At 36.2% G+C, this 21,710-nt stretch overlaps 1 protein-coding gene and 1 long non-coding RNA gene across 5 annotated transcripts in view; one reads left to right on the plus strand and one right to left on the minus strand.

The window, feature by feature from the left end:
- The window catches only part of SLC10A7 (solute carrier family 10 member 7), a 241,205-nt gene that overhangs the window by 97,019 nt on the left and 122,476 nt on the right, over window positions 1-21,710 (plus strand). Inside the window, exon 6 of one of the 3 annotated variants that reach the window (XM_041738491.1) lies at window positions 9,965-10,215. The exons of the other annotated variants lie outside the window; for them this stretch is intronic. Coding sequence (XP_041594425.1) covers window positions 9,965-10,048 — 84 coding nt within the window. The 3' untranslated portion in view covers window positions 10,049-10,215. Of the gene's footprint in view, window positions 1-9,964; window positions 10,216-21,710 lie in introns of those variants that run through there. 3 annotated transcript variants of the gene reach the window in all.
- Window positions 5,248-21,710, minus strand: part of LOC121481254 — a 105,821-nt gene continuing 89,358 nt past the window's right edge. For both annotated transcript variants that reach the window (XR_005985247.1, XR_005985246.1), the window contains 2 exons: window positions 8,555-8,676; window positions 5,248-5,951 (listed from right to left, as the gene is read on the minus strand). This is a non-coding gene — a long non-coding RNA (uncharacterized LOC121481254). The remainder of the gene's footprint in view (window positions 5,952-8,554; window positions 8,677-21,710) is intronic.

Consider the following 21,710-nt stretch of genomic DNA (forward strand, 5'->3'; position numbering starts at 1 on the left):
GGCACGTTAGTAAATAATAAATAGTAGCTGTCCTTATTTCTGTCACTGTGAATAATGAAATTCAGAGTCCAAAAGGTCAGTTGGTTTGTCCAGGCTTGTCTAGCTAGTACTGAGAAGAACCACTGCTAGAATACAGTTCTATTATTCCTCATATGCTCTACTTTCCATTATATCATTTGCTGAAGGAGTTCCATTTTAAAACAGGATAATTCAAGTTACAGAAAGCAGTAAAAGTTTCTTTCTTTTCAACTATTCTATGAATTGAACTTTTCGGTACTCCATCCTGACTCACACTCTTTTCACCCTCTTAAGAGGGTCTCTTTATTCATAAAGTTTAGCTTTTTGTTTCCTTGAAGAGTCCAGAAGTTTAAATCTCCTTTGAATTGTTCAATTAATCGCTCTCTAGACATTGCTTAATTTCCATCTATTGTTTCCTCCACAGTTCACTATTTAGTGTTTGCATTAGGAATGAAAATACTGGGTTGGGGACTGTTAAGTCAAGGCTTTGCAGAGGAGTCTGCTCCCACAGCTAGCTGATTTTCACTTCTGTCTTTTCCTGGCCTCCCCTGTTGGGTATTTTATTCATGAGTAGTACACAAGGTCCTATAGAAAGTCAAATGGCCAAATATCTCTGTAGTTTCTCAAGGCACAGGCATTTTCTCAGTGAGTCCTGAGCACTGATGAACTTGATGTCAGTCTCTGGCAGAATTTGAACTCGGCTGGAAGGTTGTAAAACCCCGTAAAAAGCCTTATGAATAATTTTGGTTTGCCATTTATTTCAGATCGCACCTTGGTGTCTCCCTGCTGGGGCATTGGGCTTGGTGAGCAAGCCAGGCACAATGCTTGCCCAGATGAAGTTTACATTAAATAGGGAATTGGATAATATGTAAAATAATTACATTCTAATTAAGTGCTATGACAGAAACAGAATGATAGTAAACCAGAAATTGCCCATTTTAGTACAGTTCTTTTCCCAGTTACTGTCCATATTTTCTCATTTCTTGAGATAATTTCTTAAATTGGAGAATCTCAGCCTTTAAGTGTTTGGCTTAAGTCCTTATCAAGTTGTTTCAATAATGTGAGTCATTGACAGTAGATTGACACTCAAAACTTGGCTAATGTTTACGTCGATATACATAAACATAGGTTGTGATAGGAGGCAAAGCTAGAAAGAGCATCATTTTAATAACAGCACAATAATGACAAACTTAGAAGAGATATTTGTGTACTTTACAAATGGTACCAGTCATTGCCTTTAATTTTTACTTTCTTTTGCTTCTAAAACAGATCCTCATTGCATAGGAGTGTAGATACTATTATTTTTGCTGTACAAAGTTAATATTAGTGTTTGAAAGAGACATACACTATAAAGAATGACAACATTAATTGTAATTTGTTTTAAAATTACCTTTTGATAAGATAGAGGAAAATACCTTTCAGAAGATCATGTGAATTATTCTCTCTCTCTTTTAGGCCAAGTAATTATATTCTATAATGCAATTTTTTTGTGTTGGATGGACAGAGTAAAGATAAAAGGCGACCAGAGAGAGAACAGCCTACTTCACAGCTGACGGAAGCAGGTGTTAGAAATGCAGATGAAGGGTATTGACTAAAGACTGTACAAATTTGAAGTGAAAATGCCACTGGTCTGCATGTAGCGTTCTGCACATACGAAGTTTCAGGTAGTTAAATTATTCATTTTATTGTGTGAACTAGTTCAGGAGTTAGGGAAAAAGGTACCTTTTACATCTAAACTGTTTCTTCCCTCTCTTCCTTTCATCTGCACTTGGCAAGCAAAATGAACTTCATTTTGTAAGTTTTATTCCAGCAAGTGAATGACTTACATCTCTATATGGGAAAAAATACACCTAGCGATGGATAACTCACAGGTTTAAGTGACAGTATAAAACAATAGAAACTAGAAATTACTCTTTTCCTCACTTTTGTTATAATGAAAGCCACTAAAGACAAATAAATGTAAAAGTAGCTATTGAATAATCATCATTACCATGAACCTCACTGTGAAATGTTTCTCAAATGCATTATTCTGTGCTGGATAAAAAGATTTAAAAATATAAATCATTCTTTCTATAATCTTATAATTAAGAATCTTGATTTTTTTAATTTAATTTTTTATTTTTTTAAAGATTTTATTTATTTATTTGACACACAGAGAGAGAGAGAGAGAGAGAGAATGAATTATGGGGTTGGGCAGAGGGAAAAGAAGAAGCGGACTCTGCCTGAGCAAGAAGCCTGGCACACACCCTGATCCTAGGACCCTGAGACCATGACCTGAGCCTATGGCAGATGCTTAATTGACTGAACCACCCAGGTGCCTCTAGAATCTTGATTTTCTTATAGGCAAAACTGAGATATTTTTAAATATGTAATGTGTGATTTTATTTTTTTAAAAGATTTACTCATTTGAGAGTGAGAGAGAGTGCAAAGGGGAAGGACGGAGGGAGAGGGAGAGGGAGAGAGAATCCCAAGCCGACTGTACACTGAACACAGAGTCCAATACGGGGCTTGATCTCACAACCCTGAGCTTAGGACCTGAGCCAAAGCCAATGGTCAGATGCTCAATCAACCATGCCACCCAGGCACCCCTTTAATGTGTAATTTTAAAGCAGACTTGTATTTTAAGGAAAATGTCATAATTCCTGGAATTATTTTTACTCTCATTTTGGCTTATTTTGCTTTTTGATCTCAAGGGCTGGCTGACCTTACCACTGGGCACCACACTGGTATCCAGAGGTTGCACTAGTATTGAAATACCTGTTTTTGGTGAATTCAGGTCATTTCAGGAGAGTCAAGAAGTTTTATATATATGTAGGAGGAAAACACAAACACTTAATACACATTTTATTTTACTTTATTTTTTAAAAGATTTTATTTATTTATTCATAGAGACAGAAGAGAGAGAGAGGGCAGAGACACAGGCAGAGGGAGAAGCAGGCTCCATGCAGAGAGCCTGACGTGGGACTCGTGGGACTTGATCCAGGGTCTGCAGGATCATGCCCTGGGCTCTAGGCGGCGCTAAACTGTTGCGCCACCGTGGCTGCCCTTAATACACATTTTAAAGGTGAAGAAAATATGAACAAGGCATGCCTTGACTGATTGAGATTAAAAGTTATGGAACTACTGACATTTTGACTCTGTCTGTGCAAATACATAGGCTTAAAATACCTTCCTTTGGCTCCTGAGACAAAGGTTTTCAGTGTCCAACAGATCTGGATGCGGATCCTGATTGTATGCCTAATGAGCTATATGACTCTGGCAACTAAATTAACATCTTTAGACCCAGGTTTCTTTAAATGTGGAATGGGGATAATATATAATACTACTTCTAGAGATTGTTATAAGATTAAACACGAAACAGTGGGCCTGGCATATTGTCGGAACTCAGTGTGTATCTACTTTTTCATTGGAGCAGTAGCTTGCCTTATAGATAGTTCCGCCTCTGCTATATTCTCATTTTAATTTTATAGAACCATTTAAGAAGCTGTAGTGTTTGAGAGTTGATACAGCTTTTTTCAGGTTTTAGTTGGCTTTGTACTTAGAGATTTGGAGAATAGTTTTGACATATGTTCCTTGTAATTGGCCAACTGATTTATAGAGAAAAGTATTAGATTTGGAGTGAGAATATCTTGGTTCATTTTCTGACTGTAAAAGTACTAACCTCAGGACTACAGACAAGTCATCCAACCTATTTGGCCTCTTATTTTTCGCCTGTCTAGAGGGGAAAATAATAATACCTCACCTGTTATGCTTTACTGAATTACTGTGAGAATCAGATAAGACAATATGTATAAGATCCTTTGTGAAGTATGAACATGAAATGTTCTTAAAAGTTAAGTAAGCTATTATCATCTGTAAGTTATCATTATCAAATATATCATCTGTGCCCTTCTCCCCATTGGAAGGCACAATTATGCTATGAAATATTAAGATTAATTGCTTATTTCCACAGCAGTGGATATCACTTTTTGTGATGCCTTACTGGTAAATTAAATCTAATAATTTGATATATAATTCAGACATTAAGTTTGTACCATTATAAAAGTCTTGAATACATGTAGCTCTATACTGCAAAACAAAATTCTTTCTGCTACAGACGCTTATAGCTTAAAAATTTACATACATATGGGTGACTGCTCTATTTCTAGAGTTCTTGATTGGTTACCACAGTGTGGATTAACTGAGCACAGAACCTTTTGGTTTCATATCAGCCCACAAATGGGCCATTTTCTCCCATTAAAGGGTTCAGGTATATTTTACATATAGTAAAATTCATTCTTTTTGGTGTGCAGTTCTATGAGTTTTGACAAATGCTTATAGTCATGTAAACAGCACCATAATCAAGATGTAGAACATTTTGTTAACACTTAAAGTTTCCCTATGCCCCTTTGGAGGCATTGCCCTCCCAGCCCCTGGCAACTACTGATCTGTTTTCTGTCCCCGTAATTTTGACTTTTCCAGAACACTGCTTAAATTGAATCATACATCATGTAGTGCTTTGAGTTTGACAAATGTGGCATTTTTGTTAATTTACCACTTTTAAACACCACTTTTTTTCTATTTGGGAACAAAAGTGTTATTGCACTTATTTTTTAAAAGAGATTTCCAAAGCTGCATTTTTGGAGTGTGCTTTTCATTTTTTGAGAAATACTAGTTGATATTTTTGGCTCATGAATAGGTTGAGAGTATCTAAATATTCCTGAGATTTTTCTATAGGTACCCACTTAAAAATTCCTTTCTCTGTGTCCCACATTTTGGAAAAGAAATAGTTAAATTATCTTCCAGAATGTATGAAATATTTGCTCCCAGGTTGTTAGTTCAAGTTTTGGGGTTTGTTATTTTTTTAATAACCCAAGCCCACTATTATGAAATGTATTGAGTCCCTCCCAAAATTCATATGTTAAAGTCCTAAGCTCCAATGTGACTATGTTAGGAGCTAGGGCCTTTAAGGAAATAATTATGGTTAAATGAGACCACAAGGGTTGGGCCTAATCCAATAGGCCTGGTGTATTTATAAGAAGAAGGGGAGACCCCAGAGGTACTCACTTACTCAGAAGAAAGACCAGTGAGATTACAGTGAAATGGCCACTCTCTGCAAACCAAGGAGAGAGGCTTTGCAGACACTAAGTCTGCTGGCACCCTGATATTAGACTTCCAGCCTCCAATATGTAGCAAATAAGTTTCTCTTGTTTAAGCCACCCAGTCTGTGGTATTTTGTTATGGCAGCCTAAGCAAACTAATACATCCTGAGTGTAAGAATCTGTAGTGGCTCTAAACATTTCCATATAGCTGCAGAATTACAGTATTGCCATGATGTACTAAAATTTTAGTATGTAATTATACTAAAATTTCTAGGAGACTTGAAGTTCTGAGCTATAAAGAATACAAAAGAAATTAATAGCATTAAACCTCGTATCACCCTAGTCAGACTCAAAGTGGTGACTCAAAATGGTGAAAGCATTGATAGATGACAAAGGCAGTAGATAAGTGGGAGGAGCAGGAGAGCTAATCTTCCTACAAGGGAAGAAACAGGATGCTTCTGAGGGTAAAAAATGACTCAAAATCTCCCATCTGCTGGTATGCATCAGTCAACTTTAAGTAATACAGGTATTTTTTATCCCCATTGATGAGAAGATGGGAAGTACACAATTGCTGATCTTGGTTCTGATGTTCAACAACATAATCAAGTTCCAGATTCTTCTCATCTCTTGTTCTGCTCTACTTAGCTGTTAGTCTTTTACCTTCATGCTTTGTTGCTATTCTGGTAGCAAGAAGGCTGCTGTAATTTCAGGCATTGTGTCCTTGTTCAAGGTACAATGGAAGGGGAAAGACATTGCTTAAAAGCTTTAAAAAGTAAGGCATTCACAAGAGGCTTCCAGCTGACTTTCTTTAATACTTCATTGACTAGAACTCAACCAGAGGGTTATTGGTAGCTGTAAGGAAAGGAGACAGATTGTCTATCAAAGGGAACAGAATTTTCCTTTGCTTCTTGACATTCTTTCCTTCTTGGCACGCATAGAAAATGTAACATTTGTTATATATCCTGGAAGTGAAGAGAATGTTCCTGATGCTCCAAGCCCTGCCCATCTGCCCTTAGGATTAAGGGGAATCAATATCTTGTCTATCTGTGGTGTATTTAAGGCTCATATTAGTTGGAAACAACTAATGGACTAGCCATGAGTCATATCCTAGGTTGTGTATACTGTTGCCCCAAAAAGCAGGGTTTTGTTAGCATATAAGAAGATGGGTATGGCTATTGGGTAGGCAATTCATAGAATCTGGCCCAGTGGCCGTTTGCTTTTAAAAAAAAAAATGTTTGTGCTCAGAATATGCTGTATTTGGATTTGAATAAATATGGATCTGTTACTGAAAGAAGTCACCCCTCCCCCTTTTATAATGAAATTATTATATACTGTGAAATGAGGCTGGGAGCTGAAAAATTGACTTCTTTTTTCAAGTATACTTTGAGGCTCACTGTGGTAGACTAACTTCTGCATACATTGGGTTATTCACCAAAGTGAATCAGGTTTATATGTGAGAGACCAGAGTTTATATGTGAGAGACCATGCACCAAGCAGATTGGTTGTCTTCTAAAGTGTCATATTGCTAAGGGCACTCTGGCATATCGTTAGATCTCCACTATGGTGGGGTCAGAATGCTCCTCTCCACAGCAGAGAGTGGTGATTCAGTAGGAGCAGTGTCAGCAGTGAGTTCCAGGAATTGCCATGGCTTTACTCTGCAAAGCACAGATGAAGAGCTTATAGATGAAGGTGGGATACTTAAAACTCTTCTGTGCTCTAAAATAGATAGAGTGCTTAAGCTAGAAATGGGAGATTAGTTCATATATTAGATGTTTAGTGACAAGCTTAAAAACAATATTTCCTCTAGAGTAATCGTTCCTGAGCCTGGAGGCTTGGGATCCTAGGAAGTTCTGAAAAATTATATGCAAAACGTATTCTATAATTGTATGTGGATTTTTTTAGAGAGAAAGACCACAGCTTTCATCTAATTTTCAAAGATTAAGAACAGAGAATATGCCAAATTCTTAAATAACACAGACTTGAAGCAGTTTTTCAGGTCTCATTAGAGTTATTTTAAGAGACCTATGGCTTCTAATTGTTATATAACCTGATAATCTAAACAGTAATTTCTCTTTGATGTATAAGGTTTTATAGTATGTGAAGTATGTAGCCTAAATGGCTTTATGGAAAAGATACACTTTTCTTCAAAATACTCATCATTCCTGACACCACAAACTTTAGTTTTTTTCTTGAGGAAGGTAAAATCCATTGTATGGGATGACCAAAATTATGCATTGTTTATGTAAGTGGTATTGCCTAGGAGTCCTAAAACTCCTCCTTCTGCTTCTAAGATTAGAGTTAAGGGTAAATTACTTACAATGTCAAATACTTAATTATTTACTAGTTTTTGCAGAATTTGAATACCCAAGGTATTTAGATATTTGCCAAGTTAGACTTTTAATCATAGCTAAATACTGATAGATGATAGATAGATAGATATAGATAGGCAGACAGACAGATAAATAGATAGTTGGATATAGGTAGATAAAGATTGAGCTTTCTCTATCATAAAACAATTGTCAGTTCTTCATTGCCTTCAAACTTATTTCTGTCCTTTAGATGTGTGTGTTTAAATAATTTTTCCCTTGTGGATGAAGCTGACAGCATTCTCCAAATTGATTTTCTATCTGTAATATTCCAACCATATTTCAAACCTCATTAAAGCCCCTTTTCATCATTTCTCTGACTCCATTAGTTATGGCAGCATCTCAAAATTTAGTTTTCTCAGTAAATTTCATTATTGTGGTTACCAATTCATTATAAAATGAATTGGTAGGAGGGAGAGAAAAGGAATTGACATATGAGGACATAGTGAAAGATGAGGACTCTTTGGCCAGTAAAGTAGAAATCTATCAAATCATGAATGGCATAGATAATGTGAACATGGACCAAGATGGTGGATCTGGAAATAGAAAGAGGAAAGGGCATTCTTAACACTCCCAAAAAATAATAAGTAGAGGTACTTAACACAGGCAGAAAAGTAATTTGAAAGAAGCTTCGATGAATTCATTTCAGAACTAATGAGAAACTAAATAGCAAATCTGCCTATAATCTCTGAATAGATCCTGAATAATTGTATTATTATGTATACATGGTCTCTTATTTTTTATCATGTTCTCTGGGATATCCTTGGGATTTGAATCCAGATAATCTACTTCCCAAGTCTGTGTTCTTTTGTCACTACACATCCTGCTCAAAGAGAATATTTCCAAACCAACCAGAGAGAAAGGCAACTTTCCAAAACAATAATTAGCTTGGCAGCTGACTTTCCTAAGTCAGGAATAGAGGCCAAATTAAAATGAAGTATCTTCTAGTGCTCTGGGAAAATGACTGCCAGCTGAGAAGATCATTCACAAGTGATCATTTAAGAGTGAAACTGAGTTCTTCCTGTCGCCTTCCTGTCCTCCTCCCGTTCCTTTTATCTTTTCTTTAAAAGATAATTTTGGTTCCCTTACCTCCCCTTGATGAAGCCAGAGTTGGGGTGGCCTGCAGGTCCAGAGCTGAGGAGGTGATCAGGACAGGGTCCTGGGAGGTGGGTAGCACTGCAGAGGCAGTCAAGCCCAACAGTGCCAGCAGGCTGGGTATATACAGGATATATGAGGGAAAAAGTAAATTAAAGATAAGTAGTGCTCCAAAATGATGAAGACGTGTCAGAAGATGTCAGAAGCTTGAAGGGACTTGCCCTGGCCAAATCTGGAATTATTTGAGCATCCAAATTAATAGTGATAGTAAAAGCTTATAACACAATAAATAAAATAGGGATGCATGAGTCCATACTAATATCAATAAATAAATGATTAAATCATTGGGAGAGAACTCTAGGCAATAAACATATGAGAAATGTTGGAGTTAGAAAATCACTATTTGGCAACTAGTATTCTCAAAGTATTTTAATTACAAAGGGAAAAGTAGCAATTTTCACTGAGAAGAAACCTAGAAGACACCACCTTACCAAGTAATCAAAGTGAATACACCCACTAATGGGACAAATGGATATCATTGCCTCCTGATGTGATCAATAGAGGGCATAGCATCACTTCTCTGGCATTCCTGTCAAAAATCCTCAACCTGAATTTGGTCATGAGACAAACCCAAACACATGCACTGTGAAGTAAGTGGCCTGTGTTCTTCAAAAATACCAAGATTATGGAAGGCAAGGAAAGAATAAGGATTTAATTGTTCCAGATAAAGAGACATGACAATTAACTACAAAACATGAGCTAGATTAGAAAAAGATTGGACAATTGGTGAAATTTTGGATGGCATAGATAATGGTAGATGGTAGTATCATTATCAAGATAATTTCCCAAGTAGCAGGTTTTACTTAGTAGTGTAGGAGAGTATCCTTGTCTTTTAGGAAAAACATACTGACATATCAATGGTATATCATGGCCAAACTTACTCTTAGTTCTAAAGATAATGATTTTAAGTATGTATTTATACCTCTTTTGTGGCGATTGTATAGATGTAAATTTTTATTCCATTCTAAACAGACCTACGGAACACCTCATTATACCCTTTAATCTGGTTTCTAAAAAATATTTCATAAAGTTTGTTTTGATCGAGTTTTTACCTTAGTTGACCTTTGCAATCTCAACAAAAAATGCTAATTCACGCACCCCAATCACAAGTTCATTGCATTCATGTATTTTTTACTTAGTATTTTTCCATAATTTCCCCTTGATTTAATATATCTTAAACATAGGTAACCAACTCCTTGATGTTTATAATGAGAAGAGGATAGTCTTTAGACTTAGACAAACTTGATTTCAGACTCCAGTTCTATTTCTCTCTAGTTATGTAAACTGGGACAAAATTCTCATCTTTTTTTTTTTCTTTTTTTGTCATGATTTCCTCATCCGTAGGCAACTGAGAATTGTTGTCAGAAACAAACATGGGAACATGAGAAGCCTAAGCACAGTTTCTGGCATGTAAGAGGCATGCAGTAAGTGTTACATTCTCTCACTTCATTCTTTCTCCCTTCTCTCACCAGAAGTATTCATATAGGTCCCCTAGGCATAAGGAAATACAGAGATTATTAATAAGAGGCCAGAGCAAAAGGATCTCCACCCCTGTCCTTTTGTTCATCTTTGGCTTTCCTTTTTGTATCTGACTCTTGCCTTTATTTCTGTAAGTCATCTGTCATCATCCAGGAGACGAAGAGGGCCAGATGGTGATCCCAGTTTGGGGGAGGATGATAGTAGAGCACAGAGAGGATGAGGGGATAGTCAGAACACCAAAGGTTCCTAGGGGACCAGTAGCCAGTGGAAGTGAGGAATATTGAACAAGTCTTTCTAGCCTGAAGACTATTACCGTTTGCTGCGGGAGTACCTTATGATCTCTGAGAAAAATACTGATTGATCATGGCTGAATGCTTGTTTGATGCTTCTCTCTGACTTGTTACTCAGCAACAAAATTTTAGCTATTCTGAGTCCTGGGGCCATTCAGTGCTTGCAGTTTCTTTCCTTTCATTGATAGCTTCATATTTTCTTTGTTCTTTTTTTTTTGTTTTTTTTTTCTTGTTGCTAACCTTCTTTGCACTTTATACATAAATATATATTCCCTAACTGTCAACATACATTTTATGCAATCTTTATTACATATTCATTTATCTCTATTTCTTTTGTCTTCTTTTAATATCTGCAAGGGGTGGGTGAAATAAGCAAAGGTGATCAAAAAGTACAAACTTCCAGTTGAAAAAAGAAAGAAAAAAAATATGACAACCTGTCCATTTATCTGTCGGTCATTCTATCGGTCAGATGTGAACTACAGTAAGGCTAGTGGGACCTGAAGGTTAGCCTACTTTTTTTGTTTCCTTGGAACCAAATTCCACAAGTTTACTCCCTAGCAAGAGTTCAAGTACTGAAAATCTGGGCCTGTAGCCTTAGTTCTATTCTGATTCCTACCACTGTGCTTTGAATCTAGTAGGTCTTCAATAAATGTTTCAATAAGTGTTTATTGTATCAGTGACTCAAAAAAAAAAAAAAAAAACCTCAAGATCCTGCATTCTATCCCAGTTATTAGCACTAAGCCCAGAAACCAGGGTAGGATTGAGTGTGGGCCCCTGCTGGACCATGCTCTTATAACCTTCCAACTCCTTTTCCAGCGACTGCCCCATCTCACTGCTCTCCTTCCAAGCAAATAATTTTTTTTTAAGTTTTTAAGTTCCAGTTAGTTAACATACAGTGTAATATTAGTTTCAGGTATATAGTATAGTGATTCGACACTTCCATATATAGTCCTGTGCTCATCACAAGTGCCCTCCTTAATCCCCATCACCTATTTCCATTTAGTCCTGTGCTCAGCACAAGTGCCCTCCTTAATCCCCATCAAGGGGATTTGTTCTCTATACTTAAGAATCTGTTTCTTGATTTGCCTCTCCCTCTCGCTTTTACCCTTTGCTCATTTGTTTTGTTTCTTCAGTTCCACAAATGAGTGAAATCATGTGGTCTTTGTCTTTCTCTGACTGACTTATTTGGCTTAGGATAATACTCTTTAGCTCCATCCATGTCCTTGCAAATGGCAAGATTTCATTCTTTTCTACGGCTCAGTAATATTCACACACACACACACACACACACACACCACATCTTTATCCATTCATTCATCAGTCAGTGGACGCTTGGGCTGCTTCCATAATTTGGCTATTATAGATAAAATGTTGCTATAAACATAGGAGTGCATGCATCCCTTTGAATTAGTATTCTGGGTGAATACCCAGTAGTGTGATTATTGGATTGCAGTGTAGTTCTATTTTTAACTTTTTGAGGAACCTCCATACTCTCTTCCAGAGTGGCTGCACCAGTTTGCATTCTGCAACCTCATCACCACCTGTTGTTTCTTATGTTGTTGATTTTAGCCATTCTGACAGGTGTGAGGTGATATCTCATTGTAGTTTTCATTTGCATTTCCCTGATGGTAAGTGATATTGAGCACTTTTTCATGTGTGTGTTGCCATCTATGTCTTCTTTGGAGAAATGTCTATTCCTGTCTTCTCCCCATTTTTAAATTGGGTTTTTTTTTTTTTTGGTTGTTGAGTTTTGTAAGTTCTTTATATATTTTGGATACTAACCCTTCATTATATATGTCCTTTACAATTTTCTTCTCCTATTCTGTAAATTGCTTTTTAGTTTTGTTGATTGTTTCCTTCACTGTGCAGAAGCTTTTTATTTTGATGTAGTCCCAGTAATTTATTTTTGCTTTTGTTACCCTTATCTCAGGAGATGTATCGAGAAAGAAGTTGCTATGGCCAAGGTCATCAAAGAAGTTGCTGCCTGTGTTCTCTTCTAGGAATTTTATGATTTCAGGTCTCACATTTAGGTCTTTAATCCATTTTGAATTTATTTTTGTGTATGGTGTAAGAAAGTGGTCCAGTTGCATTCCTCTGCATGTGACTATCCAATTTTCCCAACACCCTTTGTTGGAGAGACTTTTTCCTATTGGATATTCTTTCCTTCTTTGTTAAAGTTTAATTGACTATATAGTTCTGGGTTCATTTTTGCGTTTTCTGTTCTGTTCTATTAATCTTTGTGTCTATTTTTTTTAAAAGATTTTGTTTATTCATTTGAGAGAGAGAGCAGAGGGAAAGGGACAAGCAGACACCTTGCTGAGCATGGAGCCCAACATGGGGTTCAATCCCTAAGATGATAACCTGAGCTGAAATCAAGAGTCAGAAACTTAGCCTAGTGAGCCACCTGGCACCTTGATCTATGTGTCTATTTTTGTACCAGTTCCACAATGTTTTGGTTATTACAGCTTATAATATAACTTGAAGTCCGAAATTGTGATAGCTCTAGCTTTGCTTTTCTTTTTTAAGGTTTCAATGGCTATTTGGAATCTTTTGTGGCTCCATACCAATTTTAGGGTTATTTTGTTCTAGCTCTGTGAAAAAAATGCTGGTGGTATTTTGATAGGGATTATGTTAAATTTTCAATTGCTTTGGGTAGTATAGACATTTTAACAATATTCTTCCAATCCATGAGCATGGAATGCCTTTCCATTTCTTTGTGTCATCTTCAGTTTCTTTCATCAGTGTTTTATGGTTTTTGGAGTATAGGTCTTTTATCTCTTTGGGTGGGTTTATTCCTGGGTATCTTATCGTTTTTGGTGCAATTGTAAATGGGATTGCTTCCTTAATTTCTTTCTGCTGCTTTGTTATTGGTGTAAAGAAATAAAATAGATTTCTGTACATTGATTTTTGTATCCTGTGACTTTACTGAATTCGTTTATCAGTACTAGCAGTTTTGTGATGGAGTCTTCAGGGTTTTCTTTTCTTTTCTTTTCTTTTCTTTTCTTTTCTTTTCCTTTCTTTTCTTTTCTTTCCTTCAGGGTTTTCTATGTATAGTATCATGTCATCTGCAAATAGTGAAAGTTTGACTACCTCCTGGCTAATTTGAATGTCTTTTACTTCTTTTTGTTTGATTGCTGTGGTTACTACTTCCAGCACTATATTAAATAAATATGGTAAGAGTGGATATCCCTATAGTGTTCCCAACTGTAGGGGAAAAGCTCCCAGTTTTTCCCCATTGAGGATGATATTTGCTGAGGGATTTTAGACAACTTTTCCAGTCTTCATTCCTTACTACACTAAACCTCCTCAGTTAACTCGTATCAAGTCTCCCTTACACTCTGCTAAGAACTTAGCTCTTATCAAGGTTACCAGTCATTTCCATCTGTACAAAGTCAGTGGTGGTTTCTCTGTTCTTTTCTTGCTTAAACACTTGGGAGTAGTAGGCACAATTGATCACTCCCTCTTTGAAACATACTTTCCTCTTCATTTCCATGATACCTCCCTCTCTTGGGATTCTATCTTCTTTGCCGACCATGTCTTCTCAGTTTCCTATGTGGGTTCTTTTCTCTGCTTAACTTTTAAATGTTAAAGTGTCTCAGTACTTGGTCATGCGTCCTGGTCTTTTCTCTGCTTACAGTAACTCTCTAGGAAAGTTTGTCCAATTCTATGGTGGTTTTGTTTTGTTTGTGGGGGGAGGTAAGGCAGAGAGAGCGAGGGAGAGAATCTCAAGCAGACTCCACACTCAATGTGGACCCTAACACAGGGCTCTCTCATGACCCTGAGATCACAACCTGAGCCAAGATCAAGAGTTGGATGCTCAACTGACTGAGCCATCCAGGAGCCTCCAATACCATGGTTTTCTGTAACATCAAAATGCATCTGCTACCAAATTGATATCTTCAGGTATAACTTCTTCACCAAATGCCAGATTCATATATATCAAAAGGCCTATTTGATATCTCATCTTGGATATCTAATAAAAATCTCAAGTTTATCATATGCAAAATAGAATTCTTGATCTCCCTTCCCATCCTTAGATTGCTTCTCCCTCAGTTTTTCTCATTTCGGTAAATGGCTCTACTCTTTATTTGAATATAAGACTTCCTGGATTTCTTTCCATCATCTCCCTCTTCCCATATCTAACCTATCAGTAAATCCTACTGGATCTGCCTTCAAAATATATCTTGAGTTCATCAACTTCTGTTCATCTTCACTGTCTCTATTTAAAAACCAGATGCCAGCAACTCCTGCCTCTTACCTTGTAATTATTCCCTCATCAATCTCACCTCTTTCTACTCTGATCTCCCTAAAATTCTGACTTCACTCATAAGATGAAGTAATCTTTTTAGAATATAAACTTCACATTGTATTACCATACTCTCTCCCAACTCTTTCCTAGTTTTAAAACCTCTGGTGTCTTCTGTTGCTCTTAGGAGAAGATTTATTGACTCATTAACCCAACCAATAAGGTCCTATTAGCTAGCCCTGCCTTACTTCTTGGCCCTACCTAATACCACACTACAGACTCAGCATACTCCAGCACAACAAAGTTTCTCTCCTCAAACACACGAAGGCTGTTTTTACCTCAGAGCCTTTGCACTAGCCATTCCCCTCTGTCTGGAACATTCTTCTGGTTTTCACTGGATTGGCTCCTTCTTGTTATTCAGGTGTCAGCTGAAGTTGTCCCTTTTCAGTGGCCTTCCATAAGTACCTCCCCAGTATTTTGTAAAACATCAATTTTTGCTTCTTCAAAGCCATTATTATTATCAAAATTACCTCATTCATTTACGCATTGTGTGTCAATCTTCACTAGAGTGTAAGCTCTAAGAGAGGAGGGACCTTGCCTGTCCTCTAATATCCCTGCTGTTTATGTAGTACCTGACACCAGTCTGTGCCAGTCTAGATAGCTGTAGAATAAATTAATCATTTTCCAGGCAGAACTCAGGATAGAACAAAAAGCCTTGGGTTTTGTGAGTCTTACAAATTAGTGGTGCATGATACATATTCACATGCAAGGTTTCACTTTTTCTACTTTGGCCATTTTTTTCTCTCTCTTTTCTCTTTCTTCAGAATGAACGTCTCTATGTTCCCATCTCTAAACAGGCTTCACAAAGCCATACTTTATCCTTCTTGTCTTTTGACATCACCCAGAGATCCTTTTCTGAAGAAGAGTAATTCTAACATGCTGTGGTCCATAAAGCTGTTTCTTATTATATTAAATTAAAGGGCTTCCTGATCACTGGTCTAAGGCTTGTCTAGTTTTCTTTTAATAGATGTTCCACTGTTGTTACAAATAGTGTAATTTTGTATAGATTCTCCTTTGGAGTTTCTGATTTTCTTGATCTTAATTTGTCTTCTTTGACTTCTTTTGTGATAAAGAATCTTTTTGATACTTTTCCTCTTACTATACTTTAAACAGAAAGAAATCAAATATTTAAGTTACAATGGATGCCACGCATTCATTGTGTGTGCATATGCATGTATAAGTATATGTAACTATTGCTTTCGTTCCATGAAAGGAAGGTATATGCAAAATGGCCTACAAATGCCGAAGGAGCCATAAGACCAAAGAGAAAGGCCACAAGTCCAGCTTGGTGAGAAATGTTTATTAAGGGGATTCATGGACAGAAGCCTGACTTGGGTGGCCACAGAGGAGTAGATCTCCACAATTCCACCTCCCTTAAGACATGTTTTTATAGCCCTAGAGACTGGGAATACTGGGAATACCACTCAAGAGGAGAATCTTTAAGAATAGGTATGTCATAGTTATATCTCCAGGGCAGATGAAGGACATTATGCCCCAAGAATGTGCTTGAGGATATAGTGTACAAAAGGGAGTGAGCAGGGAAAGGAGCTGTGCTCAAGAAGTTTTCAGGTCACAGAACAGTCATCATGGCAGATTTGTCTCAAATGACATTAGTCTGGTTCACACAACCTTTTTTTCACATGGGTCTTCCTTATATCCTAAATGCTATTTCATTGCCAAAATAAATATCAAAGTAAATTATAGGACACTGACTTATATAAAGAGATTTATCGGGATCCCTGGGTGGCGCAGCGGTTTGGCGCCTGCCTTGGGCCCAGGGCGCGATCCTGGAGACCTGGGATCGAATCCCACGTCGGGCTCCCAGTGCATGGAGCCTGCTTCTCTCTCTGCCTATGTCTCTGTCTCTCTATCTTTCTCTCTGTGTGACTATCATAAATAAATAAAAATTAAAAAAAAAAGAGATGTATCTATTTTTTTTCAGTACAGAATAGAATCTTTCTTAAAAAAAATTGGGGGTGTATCAGAAGAGGTACTCATTTCCAGGTATTTGCACACATACACGCATATTCACATGCTTCCAGAAATCTCAAGATACTCCTAGGAGTTACTGTGTGCTGCAATGTGATGTTGCAAAAATACCAATGCTCTATCAATAACACTTTGAACACTAGTGGCATTATATGCATTTGCACGGCCTGAAGAGCTAACTGCTTAAACCCTGGTCCTCAGAGTCTCTGCCCAAAACAAACAACTTCTTTTGTTATTGCTTTATCCAGTTTTTCTTTCATCTTTAGTTTCCCCTTTTATTTTGTATTGTTAAATTATACTTCAGAGAATTCTTAAAGGTGTTTTCACTGCTGTCCTGTTTTGATGCCACCCCAGATCTACTCACTATACAAGGACTGCATACATCCATGCCCTGCTGCAGTCTTTTATTTGCTTTTGAGCAAACCGACAGACTTATGTTTCAACACCATTTTAGGATGAGTGAACAGGCCAACTCCTGTTGAATGATCTAATTTTGTGACTTCTAGTTCACAAGTGATATTAATGAGAAGTTCCATTAAGCAGGGTGTGAAGGAATGGTCAAGCTGTCCAATTGCTAACAATCCTAGGTTGAATCTGCCATGCAGATTCTTTAGCACTGAAGCCTGGAACATAGTCATGGTGTTTTCTCTAAAGGTTATAGTCCCACAGCAAAGACAGAAAAATTACCTGTGGTCAATTGTATATAGTTTTGGGATTGTGTTTCAAAAGCGGATCTGTCTTACACTGAAATTCCTGGATGACTTCTGTGTTGCTTTGTAGTTGAAGTTGGAAAAAATTCTCAGAAGTCTAAAAACTTTTCTGACATTATTTTAGTTGACAAATAGTATACAAGTGGTCCTGTTTTTAAATGAGTATTATTTAATCCACATTAAACCATCTTTGAGTTCTTACATGAGTCTAAACTTTATTAAAGTCAAAAGTAATGTTTAGGGAGGGTAAAATCATAAATATGATTCATAAATACTTAAAAAATCAACACTAGATCTCCTAGTTGAATAGAAATCTCACTTAGAATTGTAGTTTATCTTTGAAAGAAAAACTTCTGGGATTAAGAGTAAACCCGTTTTAGAAAAGAAATCAAATATTATGGAATTTGAAAATCTAATTTGACATAGATTAGATTAATGCTCTGTAAAATCCTAGAGTCTGAATTCAGTTTACACAATGTTTGACTTAATTCTCTTATTTCTTTTTCTCATTTTTCCTTTGTTATTTATGTTTAAATCTTGGTGAGTTTTCCTTGTGTGGGTTTAAACATTTCAGTACTGAATTCTAAAGGAACAGGTCCCTCCCTGCCTTTTTTCAGTGAACTTTTGAGAAGCAATGGTCAGGAATTTGTGTGTGTGTGTGAAATTACTCTTTTTATGAATATATAACCCCAAAATTTCACCAATGTACATGTTTTTTGCTTGCAAATAAGTAGGGATTTAAAAATTTGGCACATAAAGAACAAGGTTGATAGAGGCCTTTTCATATATTTGTATCCCTAATATGTTTTTATTTTTTAAAAATATGCTGCATTTGATTGAACTAAATTTGATTTTGGCTTGTGCCACACAACTATAATTCCTTCAGAAACATGTCAATATTGCAATATATTTAAGATGATGTCAGCAACAATTCCTTCTTTATTTAGAGTAATGTAATCTGAAACTATCAACTTTTTCTACTTTCATGAGCTTTTGACTTTCATACCATAATGCATGAAATAATGCATTTTATTTAAAGCTTTTGGTAAAATGTCCATCACTGGAGGGAAAATTTTTATTTAAATATGTTCCTTCCATTGAAATCAGCTTTTCTCCCAGTATCTTTGTTGCTTTTAATATTCTAAACCTTTTGAGTTACTTTGGTTTAATTAGTTATCTCCTCATTTAAAAATTAACATAATGATCCCTCTTTATGGTCAAAGAATTGAACTAATCAGTGTGATTAAGGTGGGGAAGAAAATATCCAATGATATTGCACCCACATTACCTTATCGATTCTCTTGAGATAGACATGATTATGCGACATGTTGAATAGTAGATCTGAGCCAAAGGGAAGAAGGAATAATATTGGAAGTATGTGAAAAAAAATATTGGAAATATGTGAGAAAAAAAAAAAAACTTTGTAGGTTGACCTATAATGAGAACAATTGCATGATGCGTAGCAAAGAGAGGGATGACCAGTAGCTTGAATTCTATGGCCAAAGCAGCTTACTTTTGTAAGGATTTCTTATTGATTATTATGAATGTTAAGTTCTATAAAGTCCAAATTGAGCAAAGAAGAATGAATGACCTATATAATTATCCACAAGTACAGGATAAGGGAGATTTCAGTGGATAGAAAATACATTGAAATATTGAATAACCAAAGTAGAAACCTTACTATAGTAAGATATTTGTGCTGTGCAATGTACATGCACTTGTTATTTTTGGTTTTTCACTTAAGCTATTGCATGTTAGCACTAGAGAGCATATCTGATGTTAGTATTGTTGGGAGCAAATATATATTGGCAGCTGACTCCATATCTCTCACAGAAAGCCATGTTCATTTATTTGTGAAGTGAATTTGAATTGTTCTATCTCTTATGTGTATCCATTATGACGAATGCTATTGCAGGGAAGGAGGTGTAAAATTTAATCAGATGAAAAACCTACCCTGAATGAGTTTCTTTCTACTTTAAGAAGAGAGATATGTACACATAAATATATGAAATATAAGGTAGTAGAAACTGTGCTTTAACAGGAAAGGATGTACTTGAGGGACAAGTGACATGGTAACAAGGAGTCAGAGCTCAGATTTAGGGGGAACATAGAAATGATCAGGTAAGGCTTCATAGAAGAAGTAGAACTGTTGACAGAGAACAGTTATTCTCTTTAAACATTTCTGATAGCTGAACAAAGTTCATGTATATCTAATAAAGCATATAGCTTGGCTTTCGAAAAATATAGATTATGCATTTTATTCTTATCAGTAAGAATATGGAGGAATGTGGTCCTATGGATAAGAAAAGGGACTTATTAGGATGATGTCTTTGAATCTTATGGAGGTCCTCCATATTTTCATTTGTTCATATTTCTTGTGTGTACATGGTGAGCTCTGTAGGCTTTCTAAATAGGTATATTGCTAAAGATAAAGTTACAGACTTTTGTCTTCATGTACTTGTAATTGCTTATCTAGTATAATTGGCCTTTATGACTTATGATTTAAAGTATAGTATTTGTGCTCCTTGAAAATTTTTCTTATAGCAAGCTACCTCATATCTTTGGCTATGTCAGTGTTCATTAACCACTTTATTACAGAAAGGTAGAAAAGAAGAATATAAAACAAGACCTATTTATTTTGTTCATCAGTTGCAACACTGGTAAATAAAAAATTTAATGAGGTAGGATATTGAAATAAATACTTAGATCAGGCTTTCATTCATGTTATAACCATGAATTATGAAAATTTGAAATCTAGGGGTGACCTTGACTAGTCCGCAGAGTCAGTAGAATTGACCTTATGTATTAAGTTCAGGAAAATGTACAATCATTCTGATCAGATTTCTCAATATAGTACGGAGTAATACTGACTGTTTAGATGCAAGGATTAGCTGTATTAATTGAGATAGATCCTCTATGAGTCTTTGAAACAATCTTACTATAGTTATCTGTAATTTTTCATTGTGATTTTAAATGTGTTTATACTTTGAAATTGGTATTAAGAGCTATCAAGCCTATTCTGAAATCTATAGAGAACTGAATTTTCAGAAAGTGCTCTGAGCAATTGCTTTTACTGGTAGGTTCCAGTACAAGTGTTAGATATGCACACAGGATTTCCTTTCTCTAAAGACACACCACATACATTTCCTATTTGGATTATATTTACTATGAATTTCATTAGACAGCATATAGTATTTAATAATAATTCATGTCTATTTCAGGTTTCCAAATTTAGTACTGGAATTAGGTAGATAATGACTTGTGTTGAGCATTATTAATTAGCCTTTCTTTACATTGTGCTCGAAATGACTCAGTGTATCATACACTCATTCATTCAACAAGAGATATTTGTGGACCTCTGTGTTCCCAGCATCAGCACAATAATATCATAGTGAACAAGGTAGATACCCTTTCTGCATTTATAGAGGTTACATTCTAATGTGGGAAGCAAACATTAAGCAACTGATTATATTATGGTAAGTGTTAACCAAAGAATTTACATGTGAAGAAAGAATGTATTGGGGAGACCATCTCGGTGAATTCCTTTTCCCTCATTTATAAGCTACATGATCTTCCATGTATTTCTTAATCTTTCTGGGATCCATTTTCACTTGTGTAAATGGAGATAATAATGCTAACTTCATGGGGTTGTTGTGAGACTAAATGAAAAAAATGCAAGTAAAAAGTTGGGTACATTTAGTAATTATTGCCTGTTAGGCTTTAGAAGGAAACGATGGGGGAAGCCTTCTCTGGGCAATTGACTCTTAAGCTTTGATCTGAACGATAGTAAGAATTTGTTAAATGGAGAACATTATGGAGAAAGCACCATGTTCAAAGGCCCTGAGGCAGGATTCCCTATGATGTTTTCAAAGAACTGAAAGAAGGCCATTGTGCCTGGAGCTCAGAAAATGGAGTGGAAAATGGCTTGAAATGAAGCAGAGGTAGGCTGGGGTAGCTAGTTCACATAGGGTCTCCTGGGCCTTGTTAAAGAGGATTTAGGGCTTTATTCTAAGGGCAATAGGAAGAATTTCCTCAGGGAAATGACATGATTAGATTTGAGTTTTAGAAAGATTGTTCTAGCCTTAATATTGAGAGTGGTTCGAAGTCTTTTATCAAGAATTAAGGGTCTGGTTGGTCTCTAAAGGGAACTTTTGGGGAATAATATTGGTGGATATTTTTTGCCAGCATCATCTTCTTAGGTGTTTGTCCCACAACACAGTCAGTGATGTAACTGACACTGTCAGTTTCTAGTTTCTAAGTAAGCCTAGGGATCATAGATATGTGAGTGTGTATATTTGTGGGTATGTACATATATG

This window comes from Vulpes lagopus, chromosome 23, assembly GCF_018345385.1.
Source record: "Vulpes lagopus strain Blue_001 chromosome 23, ASM1834538v1, whole genome shotgun sequence".
NCBI classification, from domain to species: domain Eukaryota; kingdom Metazoa; phylum Chordata; class Mammalia; order Carnivora; family Canidae; genus Vulpes; species Vulpes lagopus.